Source organism: Mesoplodon densirostris, chromosome 3, assembly GCF_025265405.1.
Source record: "Mesoplodon densirostris isolate mMesDen1 chromosome 3, mMesDen1 primary haplotype, whole genome shotgun sequence".
Taxonomy (NCBI): domain Eukaryota; kingdom Metazoa; phylum Chordata; class Mammalia; order Artiodactyla; family Ziphiidae; genus Mesoplodon; species Mesoplodon densirostris.
The window spans coordinates 31,142,901-31,166,488 of record NC_082663.1 but is presented as its reverse complement, the minus strand read 5'-3'; the positions used below and the strand labels follow the sequence as shown (position 1 = coordinate 31,166,488).

Genomic DNA, 23,588 nt, shown 5'->3' with positions numbered 1-23,588 from the left:
AGAAATGCACAAAAAATCCTAAACTGTATCCAGTAATCTTACTGTTAATATAGTAGGGCAAAGCAAATAGGAAATTATGTCCATTTCCTTGGAAATAAGATTTTTAGCCTAAAGGAAATAATAAAATCAAAGAAGCAGAATCTCATAATCTTAAATTTGAATTAAAAATATCAATATAAATTCTTGGTTTATTTTTTTCTAAGAAATATGTATCTTTTAGCTCTATCCTCTGAAAAGGCCCAAAGCTATGATAACCCGTTAGTAATGAACATCCACAGCACCCAGATTATTCCCACCAAAGGGATTCAAGGCTCTTTGGAAAAACGGTCGATTTCAGGTTTGGGACAGAAAATGTATAAGTTGAGTCTAGGGCATCTTGTAGAGGCAGAAAGTAATCAGGCTACAAAAGAGTAATGAGGTTATACCAAAAAGATACAAGATCCATTTGAAGGGACTACCACTGGGCAAAGATGGGACAATTTGAGCTTCAAAAAGAATTATGATTGCAATAAATTAAAATACAAAGATACAAAAATCTTAGTTCACACTGATATTGACAGGAAAACTCATTATTCTGAAACTTGATTAAGTAATGGAAAGAATAAAGTATTTCCCCTGCCCTTCCTGTACAAACTGTATTTTACAGTAGCCAAATATTATGACAAATTCCTCTTTAAAGAAGAATCCTTGCTAATTAATATGGAATAAATAAAATAACTAGAAAAAACCAGTATTTTGCCACTTTTAATGAAAATAATGAATCTAGGTAATGATCATTTAAAACCAGTCCTGAAAGACTGTATAATAGATGTACCAGGCAATCAAAATCACTGAAAATGTAACAACCAAACATTATGTGCCTCTTGATGTGAGGCAATAATATTTACCATTGCCTGTGAAGTATTTCTGTCTATACTCCTAAAACTGAACTTCAGTATTAGTAAACCTCTAGATCTAACTTAAGAGTTTACAGAAAAAAATGGTGGACAGAGGAACAACTTAAATGACACCAGAAAGAACAGGTCTGTGAAATCCAGAATGTGGGACACTCTACAGGAAAACATGTAAGTGGCATGAAAAAAGGAGTGAAGGGTTGACTATTATAGACTAAGACTTAACAGTCATGTCAACCAAAGCAACTGCAAACCAACTATAAAAATACATTTTTGAGACAATCAGGGAAATGTGAACATCGACTAGGTATTAAATATTAGGAAATAATTTTATTAATATTTATTTTGATATAGATGATAAAGATATTCTGGTTATTTTTTAAAAAGTCATTTCTGTTAGAGATCAATACTAAAGTATTTATGGGTGAAATGATACAAAGTATGGGATTTTCTTTAAAAGTATTACAGCCAAAAAAAAATTTTTTTTAAAAAGATGGGGGAGGGATAGAGATAAATAAGATATTAGGAAAGTGCTAACAATTTTTGAAGCTGGGTGATGGGTACTTCTATCTATCTGAAAATTCTTAAATAAAAAAATTCATATTTCAACTTATAAAATTTTTAAAGAACACTAATTGTGGTTTAATCCTGTACTACTATAGGAAATTCTACATATTTTATAATATGTCAAATAATGTAAATATATATTTAATGCAATCTATATACCTATTTATAGATCTCATGTCTATCATCTAGATTAAAGGGATAAAAAAATTATCTAGAAGGATGGGAAGACGGAATATCAATATTAGTGATTTAGAAAACTTACTTGTAGCAAGCAATTGAACAATTCATTAAACAGGGATATTAACCAAAACATTCAGCCTAATATATTGAAATAAATTTTCCCTACCACAAAGTATATACTTAAAAAATAACTGAAAAACTTCTTTTAAATCATAAAGTCTACAAAAACTCACATTTTGAAGAAGTTGCTCAAACCAGTCATAGCCAGTATCTCTGCATGCTGCAACCTAAGGGGAGAAATATGGTGAAACTATCAAAGTTAGAAATTTACTTTAAAATATACTTTTGCTATGCTATAGCCTCAAGTATATAAATATCTAAAGTCCTAAATTAAAAAAATTATTTTTAAACTATTTTTTCAGTGAGCCAATAATTTACCATGTTAAAGAACTTTATTCTAAAAATATCTTAGAAGACATTCAAGAAATTAGTTTAATGCATTGAAATTTTAAAAATGGTATACATTCTGAATGGTATTATTGAATCACACACTATCAGAAAAATCTGTAAGGTCTAAAAACAATAAAAATGGAAATGTTTGCTTCTTATTTTCCTTCGAGATAGAAGATTTAAAGACATCAGTGAAACAGAGTTGATCATGTAATCCATAATATAAAATTTCTTATGTTCAAAACATGAACAGTATTCTGGGTCAAGAAAAATTGTAGCTTATGTGTATAATTAAACATAATGAAACTAATCTTAATTCATGTTTTCTGAAAAAGGTAGAAATTACTATCTCATTTCAGGCTGCCATCCATGGGTTATCGTTATCTTTTTATCCACTTCTCCTTTCCCTTTCAGTTTTCAATCATTGGAAGAATCTGGAGAATTTTAGTATCAGCGCTTTAACTCAGTGGATGCCAAAAAGTGGGGCTAGGCGAAAACAACACTCTCATCTTACTTGCATCCCTTGAGTACATCCATAAATATAAAGGAAGGGATGTAGTAGAGAATAACCAAATATCTTGTCATTGTCTCTCCCTTTGTAAGACAAGGCAGACCTCAATGAGGTTTGCATCCACAGGGACCACCCTTGTTCCAGTCCTTCTTACCACATCAGTGATATTTAAAATTTTCCTTGTCATTGCTTCTTTGTCGTTGTGTGGAGTTGGAGTAAACCAGAGTTTTTGGAATGTTTCATTTACTAATTTCTAGAAGAAAGAAAAATTTCAAACTAAGTAACTACAACGAATGTGGCAAAATTCGTAACCCCCAATTCTCATTAAAGCCCAAAACAGATTAAAAAAAAATCTATAAATAACTAAACAAAACACAAATTACCAGAAACTATTGGTATGACATCCTCAGTTTTTTTTTTTTAATCAGCAATTAACTTACAAAAATTATAACCTTTTTCAACTTGGCAATGATTTTAAATGGGTAATACGATGCCTAGTATAGAACTTCTGGAGAGTACACATTCAAATGCTTTTAATCAAACTAAAAACACATTTTTTTCTACTTTTGGGGGAGAAGTTGTTAAAAAACAAAAGAAAAAAACCCCCAAAAGAAATATAGGGACAATCATATATATATAAATTCACTAATGAACTCAGGATTAAACTTTCAACAAAGTACTTACTAATTTAGAAAACCAAGCACATACCATTTGAAAATCAAAATAAATTTAATTTGATAATAAACTTCCTATATACAATGCAATCTCTACAATGATATTAAATATTATAATTGCTAAATTGGTTGGGTAAGATCAGATTTTATTAATTAATGCAAGATATAGAAATAAAAATACCTAAGTATGTCTTTTTCTTGAATTTATAATCTAAAATGATGATTCACTTGTAAAGTTTATATATATGTAAATTAACAAAATTTATGTAAAATAAACATTTAAATTATTTAAAACATTAATTAAAAAATGAATTTTAAAGTAGTCAACGTTTTTATCTCACCTTAATGCCCTCTTCATCATTCACTCTGCGAATCATTTTTACACACATTTCTGTAATTTTTGGAAATGTTGGTTGTTCAATACAGATGTCTCTTAGAATCTTTATTACCCTTTTTCTGACACTGATACCAGTATCCTAGGAATAGAAAGGTATTTTAAACGTCAGAAAAATTGAGATGCTTAGGTGTGTGAAATTTGATAAAATGAAATCAGAAAATACCAACAAGCAGTATATACACTATTTATTAACATGGTAAACATGGTCTATATATTTCCTTTTTATATGCTCTTTTATTAATGTTACTGTAAATTTAAGTTATTTTATTATGTTGTCTTTGCTTTTAAAATATAATATCTAATACATGGAAAAATATAAAATAGCACTGAACACAAGACTAGAGTATAAGCTTGCCAAAATTAAATGGGATAACAAACATGAAACTTTTAGGACAGTGTCTGGCGCTTAAACAGCATATGAAGTATATTTAACAAAAATGTTTAACCTAACTCTTTCAAACCATTGTCACTATATTATGATTTATAGTAAATATAAGAAACAAAGGAACAGATTAAATGAAACAAAACCATGAGGAAATAACAATATTGGCTTGGCCATTTTATTTTATTTTTATTTATTTACTTTTTAATGATATTTTCCTTTTTTAAAAAGATTTTTTGATGTGGAGCATTTTAAAATTCCTTATTGAATTTGTTACAATATTGTTTCTGTTTTATCTTTTGGTTTTTTGGCTCCAAGGCATGTGGGATCTTAGCTCCCTGATCAGGGATGGAACTTGCACCCCTGCATTGGAAGACAAAGTCTTAACCGCTGGACTGCCAGGGAAGTCTCTGGCTTGGCCTTTTTAAATCAGTCAATGTGGATGTGTGTAAAAAAGAGCTAGAGAATACTCTAAATAAAACAGAGATGAGGGACTTCCCTGGTGGTGCACTGGTTAAGAATCCGCTTGCCAAAGCAAGGGACACAGGTTCAAGCCCTGGTCCAGTAAGATCCCACATGCTGTGGAGCAACTAAGCCTGTGTGCCACAACTACTGAGCCTGTGCTCTAGAGCCCACGAGCCACAACTACCGAGCCCGCGTGCCACAACTACTGAAGCCCATGTGCCTAGAGCCCATGCTCTGCAACAAGAGAAGCCACTGCAATGAGAAGCCCACGCACTGCAATGAAAAGTAGCCCCCGCTTGCCACAACTAGAGAAAGCCTGTGTGTAGCAACGAAGACCCAACGCAGCCAAAAATAAATAAATTAATTTATATATATAGAAAAAAAGGTGAAATATTATGTCCCCTTTGGAAGGGGGTGGTGGATACTTGGGTGTTCACTGTACTATTTTTCTTTAACTTTACAAATTTTCATAATTCAAGCATTTTTAAAATAAATAAAAAGCATTGAACACTTATTGTGTAAAATTATTTCCATTATGCAATTTAGCAATTGTGAAAATATTTTAGGATACATTACTAAGGCAGACACTGTCAGAGTTCATTATATCTGAAAATCCTGAGGAGTTTGTCCTTCACTCTTGAAAAGAGTGAGGCACTAAAATGGAAAAAATTACTCCACTCTTTCCTTAAAATTCTTTGTTTCCAAAGAATTGAAGATGAAATTATCTGTAACTCTCAGTCCCACTGTATTCTAATACTGGGCTAAAGGTGATAAAATAAACTCTTGTCATTTCAGAAATACCTAATCCTGTACCTAATGCATCTCTGTTGAGTTACAGAAGAACTCAATATGTCCGCAGTGGGTGGTATGAAAATTCTACAGATACTTTGTAATGCCAATGTTTCATTTTTTCATTCTTTCATTTTCCAGGGAAGAATTCAATGACATAGAAGAAAAGAATATCTTAGAATAGTGTTTATTAAGTTTGGTCTTAAGACTCAAATGACTTTCTTGTTTAACTTGCAGGTATCTGAGCTTGTCATAATTCAGCTTTAAGGAAACATGTGAATATATAATGGCCAAAAATACTGTCAGACATCAAAGTTCTATACCTAGTTCTCACTGAAACAATTCTTCCTGTTTATATACATACATATATAATTACTCTAGATTCCTGTCCAAAATATTTAACTATGCCATGTAGCTCCTATCATTTACTCATTGTAAACTGGTATAATCAAAAGGCAAGAGTAAGTGTAAAAAGGAATCCAATTTTTGCCAATGATTTGTTTTACAATATTGAGCAGCCCTCCTCTTGAAATATGTCCTTCTTTAGAAAGTTGCTATAGTTTACAGATTAGGTAATATAAATACATAATTGATATCTACATTTCTAGCTTAACATTTTTAAAAGTGACATTAGGAAGGCAAAATTATACTCATAAATGACAATAAAAATGACGTAACAAACATACCAATATTCTTTCAATCAGCATATCATAATACTGCTCAGCAAGCTGAGGTCGACAAAGGACAAATCGACCTAGTAATTCTACTGCTGCTTCTCTGACACTAGTGGAGTTATCCATCAATCGTCCATGAACTCCTCGCTGCATATCCAGCTAAAGAAAAATAAAGCAAATGTAATTTATACTAAGTAGAACTAATATCTTAATTTGAATAGAAAACTCAAATAAAAAGAATCATCTGTGCTCCTCTTTACCCTTGCTAGAATACTGGGGTCTACAGCAACAACCTCAGATAAACACTTCATGGCTTTTGTTCGAACGGCAATTGCGTTTTCACCAAGAACTCGAAGGATCTGCCAAGCAAATATTGACATTTTCATCAATTTTAGAACACATAACATTTAACAAAATATAGAAAGAAAACATGAAAAAAGATTAAAATAAATATCATACTCACTTTCCTTTAATTTTTATATAAGTGAGTAAAAGATCTGTTATCTTACTGATCCAAAGCTTTAACTTAAATCATAGTAAGGCATTCTATGCTTTATGGACTTTCCTTTATCCTGGCATTCTCAATTAAACCTGTTTTTTATTGCTATGTTTCATCTGCAAGAACCTGTAGCCCCACTGAAACCTTCCTATCTGTAACTTTAATCAAGGATATTTAGTATCATTTAAATAATAACTTGGAATTGAATATTTTTATTACATCAATCACTCTACCTATATACCATCACTCTACCTGTACCATACAGATACATATCCATTTATCTGTAAAACAAGAATCAGTAGGTAAAAGGCATGCAGAACAAAGATATTTTAACAAATATGGAACACAGAAACAAATGTTACTTTCATGATTTTTTAAAATATCTGTTCTCAATAATGATAGACATCATACTCAAACGCAAGTAACCAGAATTAGAAAAATTAATTTCATTGTATAAGGAATTCTGGTCCAGTTTACCTGTGTCAAATAAATATCAAAGCTCTGGGCAAACGGCCTCATAGAGGCCAAGTATCGAACAATCAAACAAGCATCATCATAGTCCACAGTATCAGAGTTCATCCTGCAACAAAAAGTCATTAAATTTTAATTTATTTAATTATTTTGTAAAGTAGGTAAATAGATATCAAAGAGATAACTGAAAAAGTAAAGATGTTTTCACTTTGGATCTTACTTTAATGTGCTGAACTGAGAAGGTGTGGTTTTGATAATGCTTCTAAGGAACTTTTTCCGATTTTCAGCTCGATGCATAATTTGACCAGTTGTCTCAACTTCCTTTGCGTGATGTGTTCCTTCAGATGATTCTTCATCTTTTTGTGATTTCATTGCTTTTTCTGTTTCCAGAGTTGTATCACGGAACCACTGGGCTATATAGAATTTACGAGAAAACTGGAAAGAAATTGGTGAGATCTGAGTTTGATGAAATTAGTAACAAAATTTCCAACCTACTGATAAAGTGCTCACAATCAGGAATACAAATATCAAGGTTTACTTTCAAAAAACTTCCATCAGATAAAGACAGATTTTAAGAAAGCTAGAACATTTAGAATATCTAAATGATAGAAAACTTATTATTTTACTTTGTCCTAACAGTTATATCAATGATGTCAAAAGATAATTTTATAAACACAACTGTATTAAGTCTACAATACTACTATAACTACTTAACTAAGGACGGTATCACACAACGAGTCAGTAAAATTAGAGAGATGATGGGTCAACTAGAAAAGTTTAGAACACATGGATAAAATGCTGAAGGTAGAAGACTATAGTTATTTTCAAAATTTCACCTTACGTCTTCAAGAAATACATAGCCAATTATTATTGAAATACATTAACACTAAGGCACACCTATAATCTGTTCCTTTTAATCTGTTCCTGTTTTTTTTTCACTTTTATTGAGAAATAATTGACATACATCACTGTATAATCTGTTCCTTTTCACAAAGACTGAAAACCTGCAGTAGTTGGCTGAACAGCTTAGTTATCTCCAACCTCTTTAGATGCATATCCCATCAATTAAAAAAAAAATTAAAAAGTGCCCCAATATAGTGTATAAATTTTACATATAAACTTCTTTTACTAATATTCTGGATACCTTATAAAAAAACAGAATTAAGGATTATAGTTAACAATAAATATAGACATAAAATTCTAATATTCTTTTTATATGCTAACAGATCATCTCATGCACCACTTGGACAAATGATCTCATTTGGTCTCAAAGATAACCTATGGAAAGATTTCCAAATATTTCCCATGTCACACAATTTTAGTAAACTATCTACAATATCTGTACCAGAATTCCATTTAAGAAAAATCATTCCATAATCATTATTTTCTGTTTAGACTATCATGCACCTGTTTTAAAAATCAAGATTCCAATACAACTTTCCTCTTCACAACACTTCTCAATTTTCTTGCAGAACAAGTTTGAAACAAACATGTAAACTCTCCAAAAAAAGGGGAGAACAGAATCCTACCACTAGTGAAGGATCAGTCTCAGTGTTTTCATCCAAGTAATCAAGCAATGCTTTTTGCAACTGCTGGATTTCATCTTCTCCTCCTGAAACCTACAAAATAAACCAAGTAGTAACGAAAAAGATATTACTAATGTTCTTTAACAAATCATCCAGTGGCATACACAAATTTGAGGGGAAAATCTGATAAATGATAAAAATAAAAATATAAGTATAGGAAGAAACAGAAGAATACTATTTTTTAAAAACATTATATATTGATAGCTGAAGTGTATTAATAGCTGAGGTTAGCCTTTATTTTTATGAACTACATGTTAACTTTCTTTAAAGAAGCTCGTAAGTAGCTGACATAATAATTATTAGAACATGTATGTAAATCTTCAGAGGTAGGAAGGTCCTAGCACTGGTTTTCTGTTTGGTAAGAGATAACTCCAAACTTTTAATCTAGCAAATGGAAACTAATTATTGTCTGAATTATTATGTGTTACAGGTGTCTTTGGGATATTATTTTAAAAAAACATTCTGAAAGGGAAATATTTTTATTTGCAATTAACATAAAATAGTACTTTATTTCATGTAGGATATTAAATATACAGTAGGTATATTTGAGCTGTGCATTTGATATAGAATCAGAAAGGGACTGAGTCTTTGGTTCTGTCAAGAACAATACAGAAGCAGAAATTAACTCTGAGTTGACATTAATGTCTGTAGCTTATTCTCTGGTTTACCATGTGAAATGCCAAATATATGGTTTAGAATATATCTAAGTAGAAAACAAAGATTAGAATAACCTATGTTCTTGGAGTATAGTGAAATGGATACATTCAGAAATTAGTCATGGAACTGTAAACTAGTACACTATAAAGTTCCAAAGGCTTTTCGAAGTATGTCATAAGAGTCATAAAAATATTTACCAAGGATCACTCCCCTCAAGTTTTACAGTGTACGATACATGGCCGTATGTGGCAAATAAGAGGTCCTAGGTCTACTCTCAGAAATACTGAAAATCACCTAGTTACCATTCTTCAATGAAAGGAATCAGCAATACTTGGACAAATGGCTGATTCCAGGGCTGGCACAAGGAAAGTAAAAGATGAGTCTGAAACATCTTGTGCCACAAAGTCCTCTAGGAAAGATGGGAAGATATCAAAAAGATACAAAAGGCAGTTTAAAGGGGCTCCCACTGGTCAAATCTGGTTCAATTTGAGTGCTACAATAATGATAGCAACAAATGATAATCTATCAAATACAACAGGAATGGTAATATTCCATTAAATGGTAGTATTATATTAATGGTAATTTCTTGCTTTTTCATAGCTGTGCTGTGGATATTTAAGTGAGAGTTCTTGTTTGTAGAAAACATACACAACGCAGTGGTTCTCAAACTTCAGCATTCAACAGAATCACCTGGAGGGTCTGTTAAACCAGGCTACTTGTCCCCACCACCAGAGCGTCTGATTCAGTAGTTCCAGAGAGAGTCCTGAGAATTTGCATTTCTAACAAGTTCCTAGGTGACGTAAAAGTTGGTTCTGCTTGTCCAGAGAATCACACTTTGAAATTCAGGGGTCATGGGGGCATCCTGTCTGCTCAAAATAAAAATGCATATACAGATACACATGCGTGTATATTTTGAAAAAGAATGATAAAGCAAATGTCAACCACTAAGGGATCTGGGTGAAAGATTAATGGGAGCTTTTTGTACTATTCTTAAAACTTTTCTGTAAGTTTAAAATTATTTCAAAATACAAAGTATAGTAACAAGAAAAAAAAATTAGAGGCATTTGTCATGGCCAGCAATGGATATGGTTATGGACATTAAAAAAAGAAAAAAGAGTAGAAAGAAAATGAAAACATTGTGCATTGTGAATGGTAGGATTAGAGATTATTTACCTATCAATTTTCTTAAGTAACTTTTAGTACTACTACCATCTCATCCATAGTTTAAAAAAAAAAAAAAGGTATTGTTGAACCAAATAGAAAATAGCATCATACATTCATAACAGTAGTTCACCAAAAGTAAATTAAGGATTATATAAATCATCTGAAAGTTCCTGTTACACATAACTCACCCTACGGTATAAATTTTCTCAGTGGAGCTTTTGAAAAAGCCCATTTTTAGGAGTAAGATTTTATTCTGAATCTACAAAATGAAATGCAACACTAACATAAGAATATCTAAAAAAAGTACTTAACTATTACTTATCCCCAAAATTCAAATTCTTTATCTCAATACCTGTTTTAAAATTCGTTCTATAGACCCTTGATCCATTTTGCTTGTAACAGCATCTTTCCTCAGTCGTGCAGCAACAGTTCCAAGGTAATCAAGAGATGCCACTCTTAAAGCCATCTCTGTTGACTTGTTACTGAATTGATGAACCTACACATGAAAAATAATTTTGTTTTAATTTAACCAATTCATACTATTTTTAATAGCAACTTATAAATTCCAAATCTATGTTGTATTATTTGAAATTTAAACACTTTTTTCCCCTGTGATATTGTTCCACAAAGTAATTGACTTTTTAAAAATTTTTACTCTATTTTATTTTTTTGGTTTCACCCCAGAGTGTATAGGATCTTAGTTCCCTGACCAGGGACTGAACCCAGGCCACGGCAGTGAAAGCCCAGGATCCTAACGACTAGGCCACCAGGGAACTCCCAGTAATTGCCTTTTGAGTTTCTGGAATTTTTAACATTTTCATTAAAAAAATATATCTATATCTATATCTATCTATCTATCTATAAAATTAAACCTTCCTAAGAACATAGTCACTTTCTTTAAATGTAGGCTAAACTCTATAAAATGGGATTATTACTGAGTAAGAATTTGTTAGGCTGGAATTCTGATGCCTATGAAAAATTATCTTGGTTTCAGAATAGTATTAAGTTTTCCAGCTGACAAAAAGTAAGGTCCCCAAAACTTTGTAACAATTGCAGAAGTCCAAATGTAGTCTAAAGATAAAAAGAAAAATCACAATAGTATTTCTTTGCATTTCCCTAATACAATATTACATTAGGACTAAAACGTGTCATGTTTTTAGAAATACTCTTAAAGATGACAGAGTTCACATTAATCAGTTTCATGCTTTGAAATGAATTAACTACAATAACTTATGACTCAGTGTTGAGATGCTTTTAACTAACAATACCTCCAAACAAAACAAAACAAAACAAAAAACAACAACAAAAAAGTTTTTTAAAGCACTGTTACCTTATGTAATGAAATGAAAGCACCGAAAGTCACAACATCTCAAAGTTTCTACAAGGTACTGACAGTATTGTGTACAGTTATGCACATGCAAAAATAGAGATGCAATGGTCATATTTCCTTACACATTTTTAAAGAATTCATCATCTGTGAATCAGAGTACATCCTCATTATGTTGTCTTCTAGTAATCTAATAATCTTTAAATGCTATACTCTTACCAACAGTCTCCCTAACAAACTAAGGAGTAGTTCAGCAGCTGGCCATTCAGGCTTATTGACTGTTGAAAGAAGGTCTTGAACAAAATTTTCAAATAGTGGTCTGTAATCTTCTTCACCTTGCTTACTACCACATCTGTTCAAAGATAAATAATGGAAAGGCTGTGAATTTAGATGACACGTTCACCAATATGACTAAAACTTTGTTAACTAAGTTTTCCTCTTCTCTCATATCTAAACATGGTATAAGACAGTACATTAAATAAAATATGGTTTAAAATGAATCTGTTTCTCAATCTTCATTTTTTCCCCTACTACAGGGAATTCATTTATTGACATTAACATAATTTTCTGGCAAGTGTAACACATTTTAAATAATGACCACTGTTTTTCTATGAGATTACTATAAATTCTTATAAAAGTTAAGGAAACTTCTCTCCCCAAACTTTCCTATTCAATTAGAAAGTCCCAAAATTCACTGAAAAAAAATTATAGAATTTCAATCTAGAACTTTAACTTTGGTAGTTCAACATATGAGCAAGTTCATAAAATTTTAGATTTTTAATATTCTAATTTCCTCATTTTAAAGATAAGGAAATCAGGGGTCAGTGAGATATAGTCAAGGTTCAGATTATGGCAGGAAGTTGGATTAATCTTTTACATAAAATAAATGAACTATTCTCTATATTGTAAAAATAAAAATCAGATTATGTTAATTTTACTCACTTTTTAAGGAAGATGGAAAGGAAGTTTTGGGCTGTTCGCATGGCTGTTTCATAAGAATTGGTAATGACAACATCTTGGTCAACCTAGATTGAGAAAAATGAATTTATACAGATGTAAGAAATAACCAACATACAAGTTATTTCAGTTTCTATAGCCATGTTATTACTGAATATAGGGGCAATACATTTAAATACTAAAAATCTTAACTATTATATATAAAAAGAGAAGCTACAATTAGCCTACTAAATATATGTCAATACTTCATAAAAACTAAATAAAAATATTGATAGAGTCCATTTTTATTTATTAAAATATGTTAAGAGTGACAAATGTGTTTAACAAATGAAATATCAACAGTTGTTTATCATGATCAGAACAATTTTGATTGAAAGTATCAACACAAAAAGAATTTCAAAAAAAGTTGGAAGCTCCAAGCTTATGGAATGCTAGAATATAATACTAAAAAAATTCAACTCCTTCATTAGAAATTTAAAGACCAGGATATAAATAGTTAATTCAAATTTGTGGAAACCCAAAAAGTGAATAAATATATGAAAAAGTTCACTAGTAACCAGAAAAATGCAAAATAAAACATGGTATCATTTCATACTAACCAGACTAGGCAAAATCAAAATGTAAGAATGTAAACTAGAACACCACTTTAGTGAGAAAACTGACAAGTTCCAGTGAAGTTAAAAGTGCATGTACACTATGATTTAATACTCTATTTCTAAGTATATCTAGAGAAACTTTTGCTTCAAGTTGTTGTATGTCATATATGATGTGTTTAACCTAAATCAAAAAGAATCTAGCATTAGTTACATGTATTAAAAACAATGGTGAGTGAAAAAATTAGCTGTAAATATGTCACTATATCATTTATGTAAATTAAAAAATTCTGTATCAAATTTATACAGAAAAATAAATAAATAAATGGATGAAGATAAACATTCACCAATGGTAAGGAAAGAAAAACTGAAAAGAGAACAGTAAGATTAGGAGAAGGGGAGAACAGGGACCTCAACATTTTTGATATTCATTTTATACTTTATTAACCAGTCACTTTATTATTTATTATTATACACACAGCCACGACTATAACAGAATTAGGAAATAAAATTATCCCTCTTTCTTTTGAACTTCTTTGAGGTAAAACTATAAAACTTAGAAAAATTTTAAGTGTTGATGGGTAAGAGCTACAAAACCAAAAGCAAATCTTAGCTATAAGTTACTCAATAGTGAGGGCATAAACTCATTTTCTGCATGAATTTAACATTAATTATATTAACGATTATTTACTGTATGTGATTATAGATACTACATATTATAATTATAATATTATTCACTTTCACATTCAATATCTCACTTGAGTCTTACAACTTGTAATAGTAGGCTTGTTAGGTATTATCATTCCCATTTTATAGCTGAAGAAACAAACTCCGATTAAAATGATTTGTATGTTTCATGACTGGTGGATATTAATAGTCAGGACAAGAACTCAAGTCTCCTAAAACTTAGTTTAATGCTCTACAACGATCTGTAAGCCCAGTCATGAAGGCCTAATTAAGAACTTCAGTTTTATAACAATGGCAGAGAATATAGTTGCTTCCTCCTATAAAAATACAGTTATAAAACTTACAAATGATTCCTTACTTTTTTATTTGAGTCCTCTTCTGAATTAGAGTCCTTCTCTGATGATGGTAAGTGTACCACACACTGAATTAGTTGTAAAACCAGTGCTGTAACCATCTGAATATACATAGGCTCTCCATCCATATCACTACTGTTTAACCTTTAATGGAGAAGAAAATACTTAAATCTTACAGAGTATGAAGAGAATTTCATTTTACATGTCATCTATGATCTGAAAGTTTCAGGATGCTTTTTTTACCAATATTTCTAGGCATTGTCTTTACTGCTTATAATAGTGTCCTTCAGTCTAATTATTTCTAACTTATCAAAAAACCAACTAAATGCCTATGCATAGGTAATTAAAATAGTCAAAGGAAAAATGCAGTATTTAATATAAAATTCTATACTTTATATATGTACTGCAGATATTCTGAAAAATATCAATATTTTTCAAAATGATTTTTAAAATGAGAAGTCTTCAGGATTTCCCAATGCCCAGGCATTCTGGTATTCATTTTCTTATTAAAATCTGCTACATAGGGGCTTCCCTGGTGGCGCAGTGGTTGAGTCTGCCTGCCGATGCAGGCGACACGGGTTCGTGCCCCAATCCGGGAAGATCCCACATGCCGCGGAGCGGCTGGGCCCGTGAGCCATGGCCACCGGGCCGGCGTGTCTGGAGCCTGTGCTCCGCAACGGGAGAGGCCACAACAGTGAGAGGCCCGCCGTACCACAAAAAAAAAAAAAAAATCTGCTACATAGTCAGCTCCTGATCATATGTTAGAGTATGAGTGACATAGAATATATTGTATGCTATAGAATATTTTATGACATAGAATATAAAATATCAACTTTTAAATCTTTTTGTTTAAAAAGATAGTTAAAAATCTAAGAATTCCTTTAGATGTTGACAGCTTTTCTTCAGGTTTTAATGGACAATAGATGTTTATCAATACACAGTCTAAAAAATTAAGATAAAAACAATTATTTTACAGAAGACAGCCTTCAAAGCAATCTAAATATAACCCTATATGCTAGGTCAACACATTTAATCAGCCAGGGATATTATAATGATAGTTATGAAAATGATGATGATTACCTATGCCAACAAAGGTAATAATGCTGACCACAGCAGTGGATAACATTCCTTAGTTACTCTGTGCTTAGTGATTAAGAGTGTTTAATCATCATGTCTATTTTCTATACTTCTGTTAGAGTAATTTTTCAGCTCTCTTTTTAAAATATTATGTAATGACTTACTACTGTATAAAGGATTAAGTTCAAGTTCCTTCGTAAGGCTTATAAAATCCTTGAACTGCCTCTGACTCTGGAGCCGTATTTCCTATTGCTCTTCTCACAGGCCAATAGTTCTTAACCAGGGATGATTTTGCCCTTCAGAGGACATTTGCCAGTGTCTAGTGAAAATTTTGGTGATCGTAATTTGAAAAGGTGCATTTCTTTTGGTATCTATTAGGTAGAGGTCAAGGATGCTGCTAAGCATCTTACTATGTACAGGACAGCACTGCAAATAAATTATTATCTGGCCCAAAATGTCAATAACGTCAAGACTGAAAATTCTTGCCCCAGATCTTTACACTTGAGAATCACTGAACTTTTAAGTCTCTAAAATGTGCATTGTTATTTCTCACACCTAAGGTATTCTTCACGCTGTTCTGAGACTGAATTGCCTCTCTTTTATTTGATCATTAAAATAAAAATCAGACAGAAATGATAAAGAATTAAAATATGATGGCTACAGTACAATGGAGTTCTTCATTATACTTGGACTTTGCTATAGTTAGTTACCTGAAGTTCCTTAAGCTCCTCTTGCTGGTAGGTAATCTTGCAAGTGACGTAAAAATTTCTTCCAAAATTAACTGCCTATGTTTTTCATATCTTGAGAATACCTATTTAGTAATTATAAGATTCCAAATTAAGTTTGTTATAATTATTTGAAAATAAACAAAAATGATACTATACCATGTGATAAAAAATATTATCTGCCATTTAGAATGAAAATGTTTTCATCATTTTCGATGGCAATGACTTAATTTGCTCAACTTTTCTATCATTAATTATGACATTCTTGTAGAAGTCATAGTATGCTAGTTTCATCTAGAGGAATACGATATCTTGGGTATGAAACGTAAGCCAAGATTTAAATGATTTAAAATAATTGATTTTATAGTAAATATTAAGAAATTATTAACTGAAATATTTGAAAATATTTATAAGTGTTTGAAATCTAAGGCATACTAAAATAGTCCTCACGGAAAACTCAAATCTGCATTAGTTTTTGCACATCTGGATTGAACGATACCACTGTTATTTTTCTGAGAGATAACTAAAAACGTGAACTGATTATACTTACTGCAGTGACTAACTTAATGGCACACAATTGTAATTCACTGACATTTTCCACAAAAAATGGTGTTATTCCCATTGATGATACCTGCACAGACACAGACAGTAATCAGTACACATCTGTAATAGATTTCAGGACCATTCTACCTTACTAAATCCCAAAGCATTCATAAACTTCTGGAAAACACTGAGAGCATTTTCTTTTCCCTCATCAATCAGCACCTAGTTTTTCCTTTTGTTCCCTTTCACCCTCAAGCAAATTAGCACAGACCTTCCTTCATAGCTGCCATTCCTCTGATTTCTAACTTCTGGATTGATAAATGTCACAGGAATGTAAAAAACAAAAAATAGTTCACTGTTCTGGAAGAAGCATCCTGACACATTTTAAAGGAAATGATCATTTATCTTTCAAATAATTTACAGTTTAGAATTTATACTACATTCACCTGTCTTCTGCCCCAAATGTTTCTTTTAAAACTGCCCTAGACTCTTATTTCTTCCATTTAGATATAAAATACTCTGAATGGAAAAAATTAACATAGTGCTGGTATTATTATTGAGTGAGAGAGGTTATACTGAACTCAATTAGGTCCCTTATTCTCCTTTATTTTTTTGGTCTAGAAATATGGAAAATGCTTGAAAAAAACTTACCTGAAGAATTGTTGTGTCTGTAAGAAGCTGTATTTCTAGTAGTTCTGATAAGCTGCTAACAATGTCACAAACTTTATTATAAAGCATTACTATTACTCTTTGCTTATGGGTAGAACATTTAGCCCGTTTTGCCTTTGAACTTAATAAGCCTCCTAAAATGAAAAAAAAATCAAAACAAGGAATATATCAACTTTTAATAATGTTTATTAAAAAGTAATAAAACTGCTTTCTGAATTAAAAGAACACACCTTTCCCCCCCCATATAAAAGTACAATCTGGCAAATAAAGCTGTCTATTTATTAAAAGAGAAAATTATTCTTTAGGGAATATTCAGTTAGAAAGTCAACATTCTTATAACAGATAATTCATGGTACATTTCAATGGCTATTAAATTCTTGTATCTTAAGGATTACTTTATTTCTATTTTTTTCCACTGACTGGAGCAGGATATTAAGATTATATTTCCATTGAAATCAACTTGCAATAATTAAACAACAGGTAATTAACGGTAGGTATTCGTGATCCACGTTTACCCTCCTCTCTTTAAATGTATACATGTTAACATACATGACTAATTTATAAAGATTATAAATAAGAGAAAGAATTATATATCTTTAATCAATCCATTTTGTAGATAATATTTTGGGTAAAATTTGGGGGGAGTGATAAATGGAACCAGAAGCTACTATTATCTGGGAAAATCTCAGACCAGTAGAAATTACTTCTTATTATATGTAAATAGTTGCTAAAGAAATTATTACTGAACAAGTATTGGATTAAAACAAGTTCTATATTCTAGTCAAATGTAAGTCAGTGTTTATTACAATTTATATAATCAAACAATTTTGGTGCCATTTTAAGTCACTGCATTCTGACCCATCCGACGTGGTAAAATTATATAACAGGTAATTTTGATATTATACTAAAAAACTATCAGTATAAAAGGGCGAACTAACCTCCATGAGGATCTAATCTGTAAACAGGATCATACTGAGGATAAAGTGTATTCTGCAAATGAAATTTAGTGTACTGTATAACTCTTTCGATTACATCCTCAATATATACAGCTTTTGGCATGTTAGGGGATGTCATAATGTTGATAGTCGTAAGACAGGCATCTGCTGATTTTGTCACTCTCTCCATAATAAGGTCTCTCCATAACCTTTCTTCTTCTTCAGTATCATTATTCTATAAAACAGTAGATTGTTAATGAAATGGAAATAAACACATTTATAGGTTAAAATATTTTAAAAAATTATAATATATTTGATTTTCACAGTTGAAAACTTGGTGAGAGTTATGGTGTGTGTATATTTAAAGAATATCAGGAATGAAGTACAAATACTTATATTACATTAAGTATGATTTTTGTTTCAATGTTTTCAAACATAATGTACTCTTATCTCCTAATTTCACCACTAAATGACATTCCAATAACAAACTTATAGTTATGTTTATCTTCTGTGTAATTTATGCAAATCTAGGATTTTAGCTAAAGATCATAATTATACATAAATCATTTTGTGTTTGGGGTTAAAAACATTATGATAATATTAAAGCTTTTTAGTTCTGCTTGCTCTTGTGAGATAAAAACAAAAATTAACAACAAAGGATAGACCCTTATTTAAAAGTAGTAAAATGTTATCGACTCAATCACTCCTAATAACTGTTTTTCAACAATACTGTATTTTTGAAACTGAGATTAAAAAGTGGTGATTATGTAGACTACTGAAAACATAATTTATTTTCTAAAATAGGTAATTCAACAACTGACAGACTATATTTTAATTTACACATCAGCAACCTGCATTACAATTGGGAAAAAGTGCTTTTAATCTTAAAGTGAAAATTCTTCTATCACACATCCTTAGTTAGCAACTTTATGTTCTAGGAATACTTGTGTATGCATGCTATTCAAAGCTTATAACATTGGGAAAAGGAATAAATAAAAGTATAATATTTGTAAAACAGAGAAGGGCTTTCTAAATCACTAATGCCTAAAAACTCTATCTCTAACTTTCTTTCATTTTACTACTTACATACCTACTTAAAAAAATAAATAACTTTTCTTTGATATTGAAATTGCCATTTCAAAGAGTCAGTTTAGGAGGTTCATCACTCGTATCAAACATTAAGGCTTAAATGCAACACACTAAATAGTGCTCAGGTTTTCAGGAATGAAAATAATTTCATTAAAACTGAGTCAGCCAGTTCTCCAGAACTGTAGATTCTTCATATTTACCACAATTTCTTGCCAAAGTGTTTTAAATAAAACTTGTAGTTAATATATTGCCACTATAGGTCCTCTAATCCCTTAGTTTCTATGATTCAAAAACTAATTTTAAAAGGGCACTGGAAAAATATGGATATATTTAATAAAGCATAGAAATACCACCTGAGATTATTTCTCTACATTTTTAAATTCCATGTAGATCACTTAGCACTCCTGTGGCTTCTGAAAACATCAAGAACATTTCCCTCACGAGATATAATCCAGTGCATGTGCTAAATACATATAGTATGTATGTACATATGAGAATGGAAGTATTATCTACCAAAACTGTTAACAGTGGTTACTGCTGGATGAAAATTGAACCTTTCTGTTTTTTTGTGTTTTGAAAATTTTCTATAATACACTACTTTTGTAATCAGTCATTTAAAAATAAAGAAATTTCATTAACTCAAAACATTCCCAAATCCTTACCTCTTACATTAAATTCCTATAAGCATTAGTGTTTGAATTCATTAATGTTAGACACCAAGATCAATTCAAATGCACGTATGATTTTGAAAGTCTGCTATAATGCTAGGAAGGTAGATCCCAGTTCATAAATTATACCACGTTGCCACTGCTTTTGATAAAACATACTAAAATGTAACGACAGTTGCAGTTAACATTTATTGAGAACTTATAATGTGCCAGACATTGTTAAGCAGGTTACATGAATTAATTTATTTAACATCCTTTCAACAACCATTTGAGCTAGATATAAAAACAATACATAAGGATTAACATTTTAGGATACATTAGGAAATCACCATAAGGTTTCCAGCTATTTATTTCTCCAAGGAAGGTCAATGAAAAGAATTACTACCTACTAACATTTTATAAATGAAAAGACATTTTAAACACTCATCCACTTACAAAAGGATTAAGATTAAAGAATGGTCTTTTGAATTGAATGAATTTACATCTGTTACTATTCTTATTTGTATCAAAGCTGTGAATTGATAATGTGTAACATTAATTTTAAACAGCTAAAAATCCAATTCTAACTGCAAGGCTAAATGTGAACTAGTAAATGTGGTAACAAGCTCAAATTAATGAAATTTGGAATTTTCCCTATAAATCAGATTCCATATGAAAAATGTTACATCTTAACAATAGAAAGGGTAAAATTAACAACATGGATCTTAAACTTACATGATTTAACAAAGTGGAGAGCTTTGACCCATCTTGAATATTCTTCTCCAAGATATTTAGGACTTTCACAGTTTTGTCAGTGGAAAGCTAAAATTGAAGCATAAATTCTTTCATCAATCATTGGTAAATGTAATAAATTATTCAAGAACTATTCTGTACAATTATTCCCTTTGGCCAATGGAATATACAGCATTAACACCCTCTTAAAGAGTGGAAAAATAAAACTTTCCTACTTAGATCCTCTACTAAAATGATTATGTAGAGAACTTAATTACTTGTTTTCGAAAGACAGATAGCAAACACAGAATGGGCACGTATGTATGTTATTAACTCAAATCTTACCACATAGCTAGTTAAGACTGAATTTGTTCTGATGTCTGGTCCTTTGCTCTTATGAAAGTGACACTGAACATGCATACGAACACACAGGCACAAACACACACTCTCTAAACATTTCATCTGTTGAATTAGTTATAACATGGTTTCCACACTACAATGTTATTTAGCGGGTGTCTTAAAATCCCAGGTAATATTTTGAATAACAGAAGCCTGAATCTGAGAATGATAAAAGTTACAAATGTGATAACACTGCTTTATTTGGTAGAAATTTTTCTTATTTTTAAAATATCTGTTTCATTTCTTACAAATAATGTTTGCTATATTTAAAAAATTAATAGTTGATTTAGAGGTTCTGCGAGGAAGCAACTGTTACTCATTCCCTTGATTGAATAGGTCTCCTTTTAGACTCTTATCATGCAGCTAGGACACTTACTGGAATGAGCCAGGAGAGTCAAATGGGAGCATCAATAGAATAACCTGACATTAAGTACATTTTGATTATTCCTATGCTGGCTTCCAGAAAAAATTTCCCCCAAATATTGCTTTAGATAATTTCACAACAGATTAAACTACTGAGACTTTTGGTAAACTGTCCATGCTTTGAAAATATTCAGCAAATTCACCTTTTGAAATAGAAATATTAGCTACATGTAACTATAGAACTTATGAAATAAAACCTAAGATTGGCATTGGCACTTCAGAAAACTGAAGCCATATTCCTGTATACAAAAGAAATCAATATGTCCCTCACTGCACACAGTAATAGCAATGTGAACTAATAGTACATTAATTCTTGGTTAATTATGTGATATGTCTGTATAGCTTTAAAAACCAAACTCAAGGAACCTTTGTGCATGGTTGGTAGGAATGTAAATTGGTGCTGCCACTATGGAAAACCAGTATGGAGGCTCCTCAAAAAATTAAAAATAGAACTACCATATAATCAAACAATTCCACTTCTGGGTACATATCTGAAGAACACAAAAACACTAACTTCATAAGCTATATGCACCCCCATGTTCAGTAGAGGATTATTTACAATAGCCAAGACATGGAAGCAACCAAAGTGTCCACTGGTAGATGAATGGATAAAGAAAATGTGGTGTGTGTGTGTGTGTGTGTGTGTGTGTGTGTGTGTGTATTCTGCCATGAAAAAGAAGGAAATCTTGCCATTTGCAACAACATGGATGGACCTTGATGGCATTATGCTAAGAGAAGTAAGTCAGACAGAGAAAGATAAATGCCATTATGATCTCACCTATATGTGGAATCTAAAAAAAAAATAATTCATAGATATAAAGAACACATTGGTGGTTGCTAAAGGTGGGAACTGGGGGTGGGTGAAGTTGGTGAAGGTGGTCAAAAGGTACAAATTTCCAGTTATGAGATAAGTAAGTCCTGGGAATATAATGTACAGCACAGTGACTATAGGTAATAATACTGCAGTTTATATTTGCAAGTTGCTAAGAGAATAGAACTTAAAGGTCTCATCATAAGAAAAAAACTGTAACTATGTGTGGTGAAGATGTTAACTAGATTTACTGTTGTATCATTTTGCAATACATACAAATATTGAATTGTTACCTTGTACACCTGAAACTAATATAAATGAATACAAAATGAATAAGTGATTATATCTTAACTTTGGAAAAAAACGTTCAAATATTTCCCAGTCTACTTTAAAACTCAATAAATAAGTTTAATTTGTTAAGAGGATAAATTCTTCAGGTAAATATAGTCTTCTATTAATTCTTTTACTATTCTTGGAGAACAAATCATTATCTCTACATTATAGACTAAGAAACTTAAGACGAGTAGATAATTCTATATAAGAGGAGCCTGATTAGAACAGGAGGAGAGAGGATTTGTCTTGAAATTATATTTGCATAGCAATCATGCAGTGGTTTAGGGGGTGACTGGTAGCTCATAAAGATTATGGGAAGCTAGCCCTTGACGCTGCACTATTGTTTAAAGTTATTATTAATGAAAAAATATTCTGCTATTCCATTAGTGTAATGAGACTACTCAGCAACACAGAGCTCAGAGGAAAGACAACTCACGAAAGTCATTATAAAGCCTACAGCAATGAGGTTCTGTACTTATTAACAATTAATGTGTTAACAGACATAGAGAACAGACTTGTAGTTGCCAAGGGGGTGGGGAAGTGGGGAAGGGAAGGACTGGGAGTTTGGGATTAGCAGATACAAGCTATTATATATAGGATGGATAAACAACAAGGTATAGCACAGGGAACTATATTCAATATCCTGTGATAAACTATAATGGAAAAGAATCTGAAAAAGAATATATAGAGATGTATAACTGAATCACTTTGCTGTACAGCAGAAATTAACACATTGTAAATCAACTATACTTCAATAAATAAACTAAAAAACCCCCCAACAATTAATGTGTTAAAACCGTGGCTTTACTCTTTCACCAATGTAAATGGCTAAAGGAAATGTCAAAGAAAAATTTAGTGTATTTCTGCATTTAAATCATCTAAATACGTAAGACAATGAAAAAAATAAACAGTGACAAAAATCCAGGATA

General features: G+C 31.2%; 1 protein-coding gene across 2 annotated transcripts in view; it reads right to left on the bottom strand.

Moving 5' to 3' along the window:
* NIPBL (NIPBL cohesin loading factor) overlaps positions 1–23,588 on the bottom strand; it is a 199,123-nt gene that overhangs the window by 41,301 nt on the left and 134,234 nt on the right. For both annotated transcript variants that reach the window (XM_060092809.1, XM_060092810.1), the window contains exons 16-32: positions 20,697–20,783; positions 18,229–18,460; positions 17,273–17,424; positions 16,629–16,709; positions 16,064–16,164; positions 14,282–14,420; positions 12,629–12,711; positions 11,906–12,038; positions 10,712–10,855; positions 8,482–8,571; positions 7,173–7,387; positions 6,959–7,061; positions 6,243–6,341; positions 5,995–6,141; positions 3,617–3,751; positions 2,756–2,854; positions 1,874–1,927 (exon numbers count right to left, since the gene is read on the bottom strand). In XM_060092809.1, the coding sequence (XP_059948792.1) occupies positions 1,874–1,927; positions 2,756–2,854; positions 3,617–3,751; positions 5,995–6,141; positions 6,243–6,341; positions 6,959–7,061; positions 7,173–7,387; positions 8,482–8,571; positions 10,712–10,855; positions 11,906–12,038; positions 12,629–12,711; positions 14,282–14,420; positions 16,064–16,164; positions 16,629–16,709; positions 17,273–17,424; positions 18,229–18,460; positions 20,697–20,783 (2,094 nt within the window). The remainder of the gene's footprint in view (positions 1–1,873; positions 1,928–2,755; positions 2,855–3,616; positions 3,752–5,994; positions 6,142–6,242; positions 6,342–6,958; positions 7,062–7,172; positions 7,388–8,481; positions 8,572–10,711; positions 10,856–11,905; positions 12,039–12,628; positions 12,712–14,281; positions 14,421–16,063; positions 16,165–16,628; positions 16,710–17,272; positions 17,425–18,228; positions 18,461–20,696; positions 20,784–23,588) is intronic.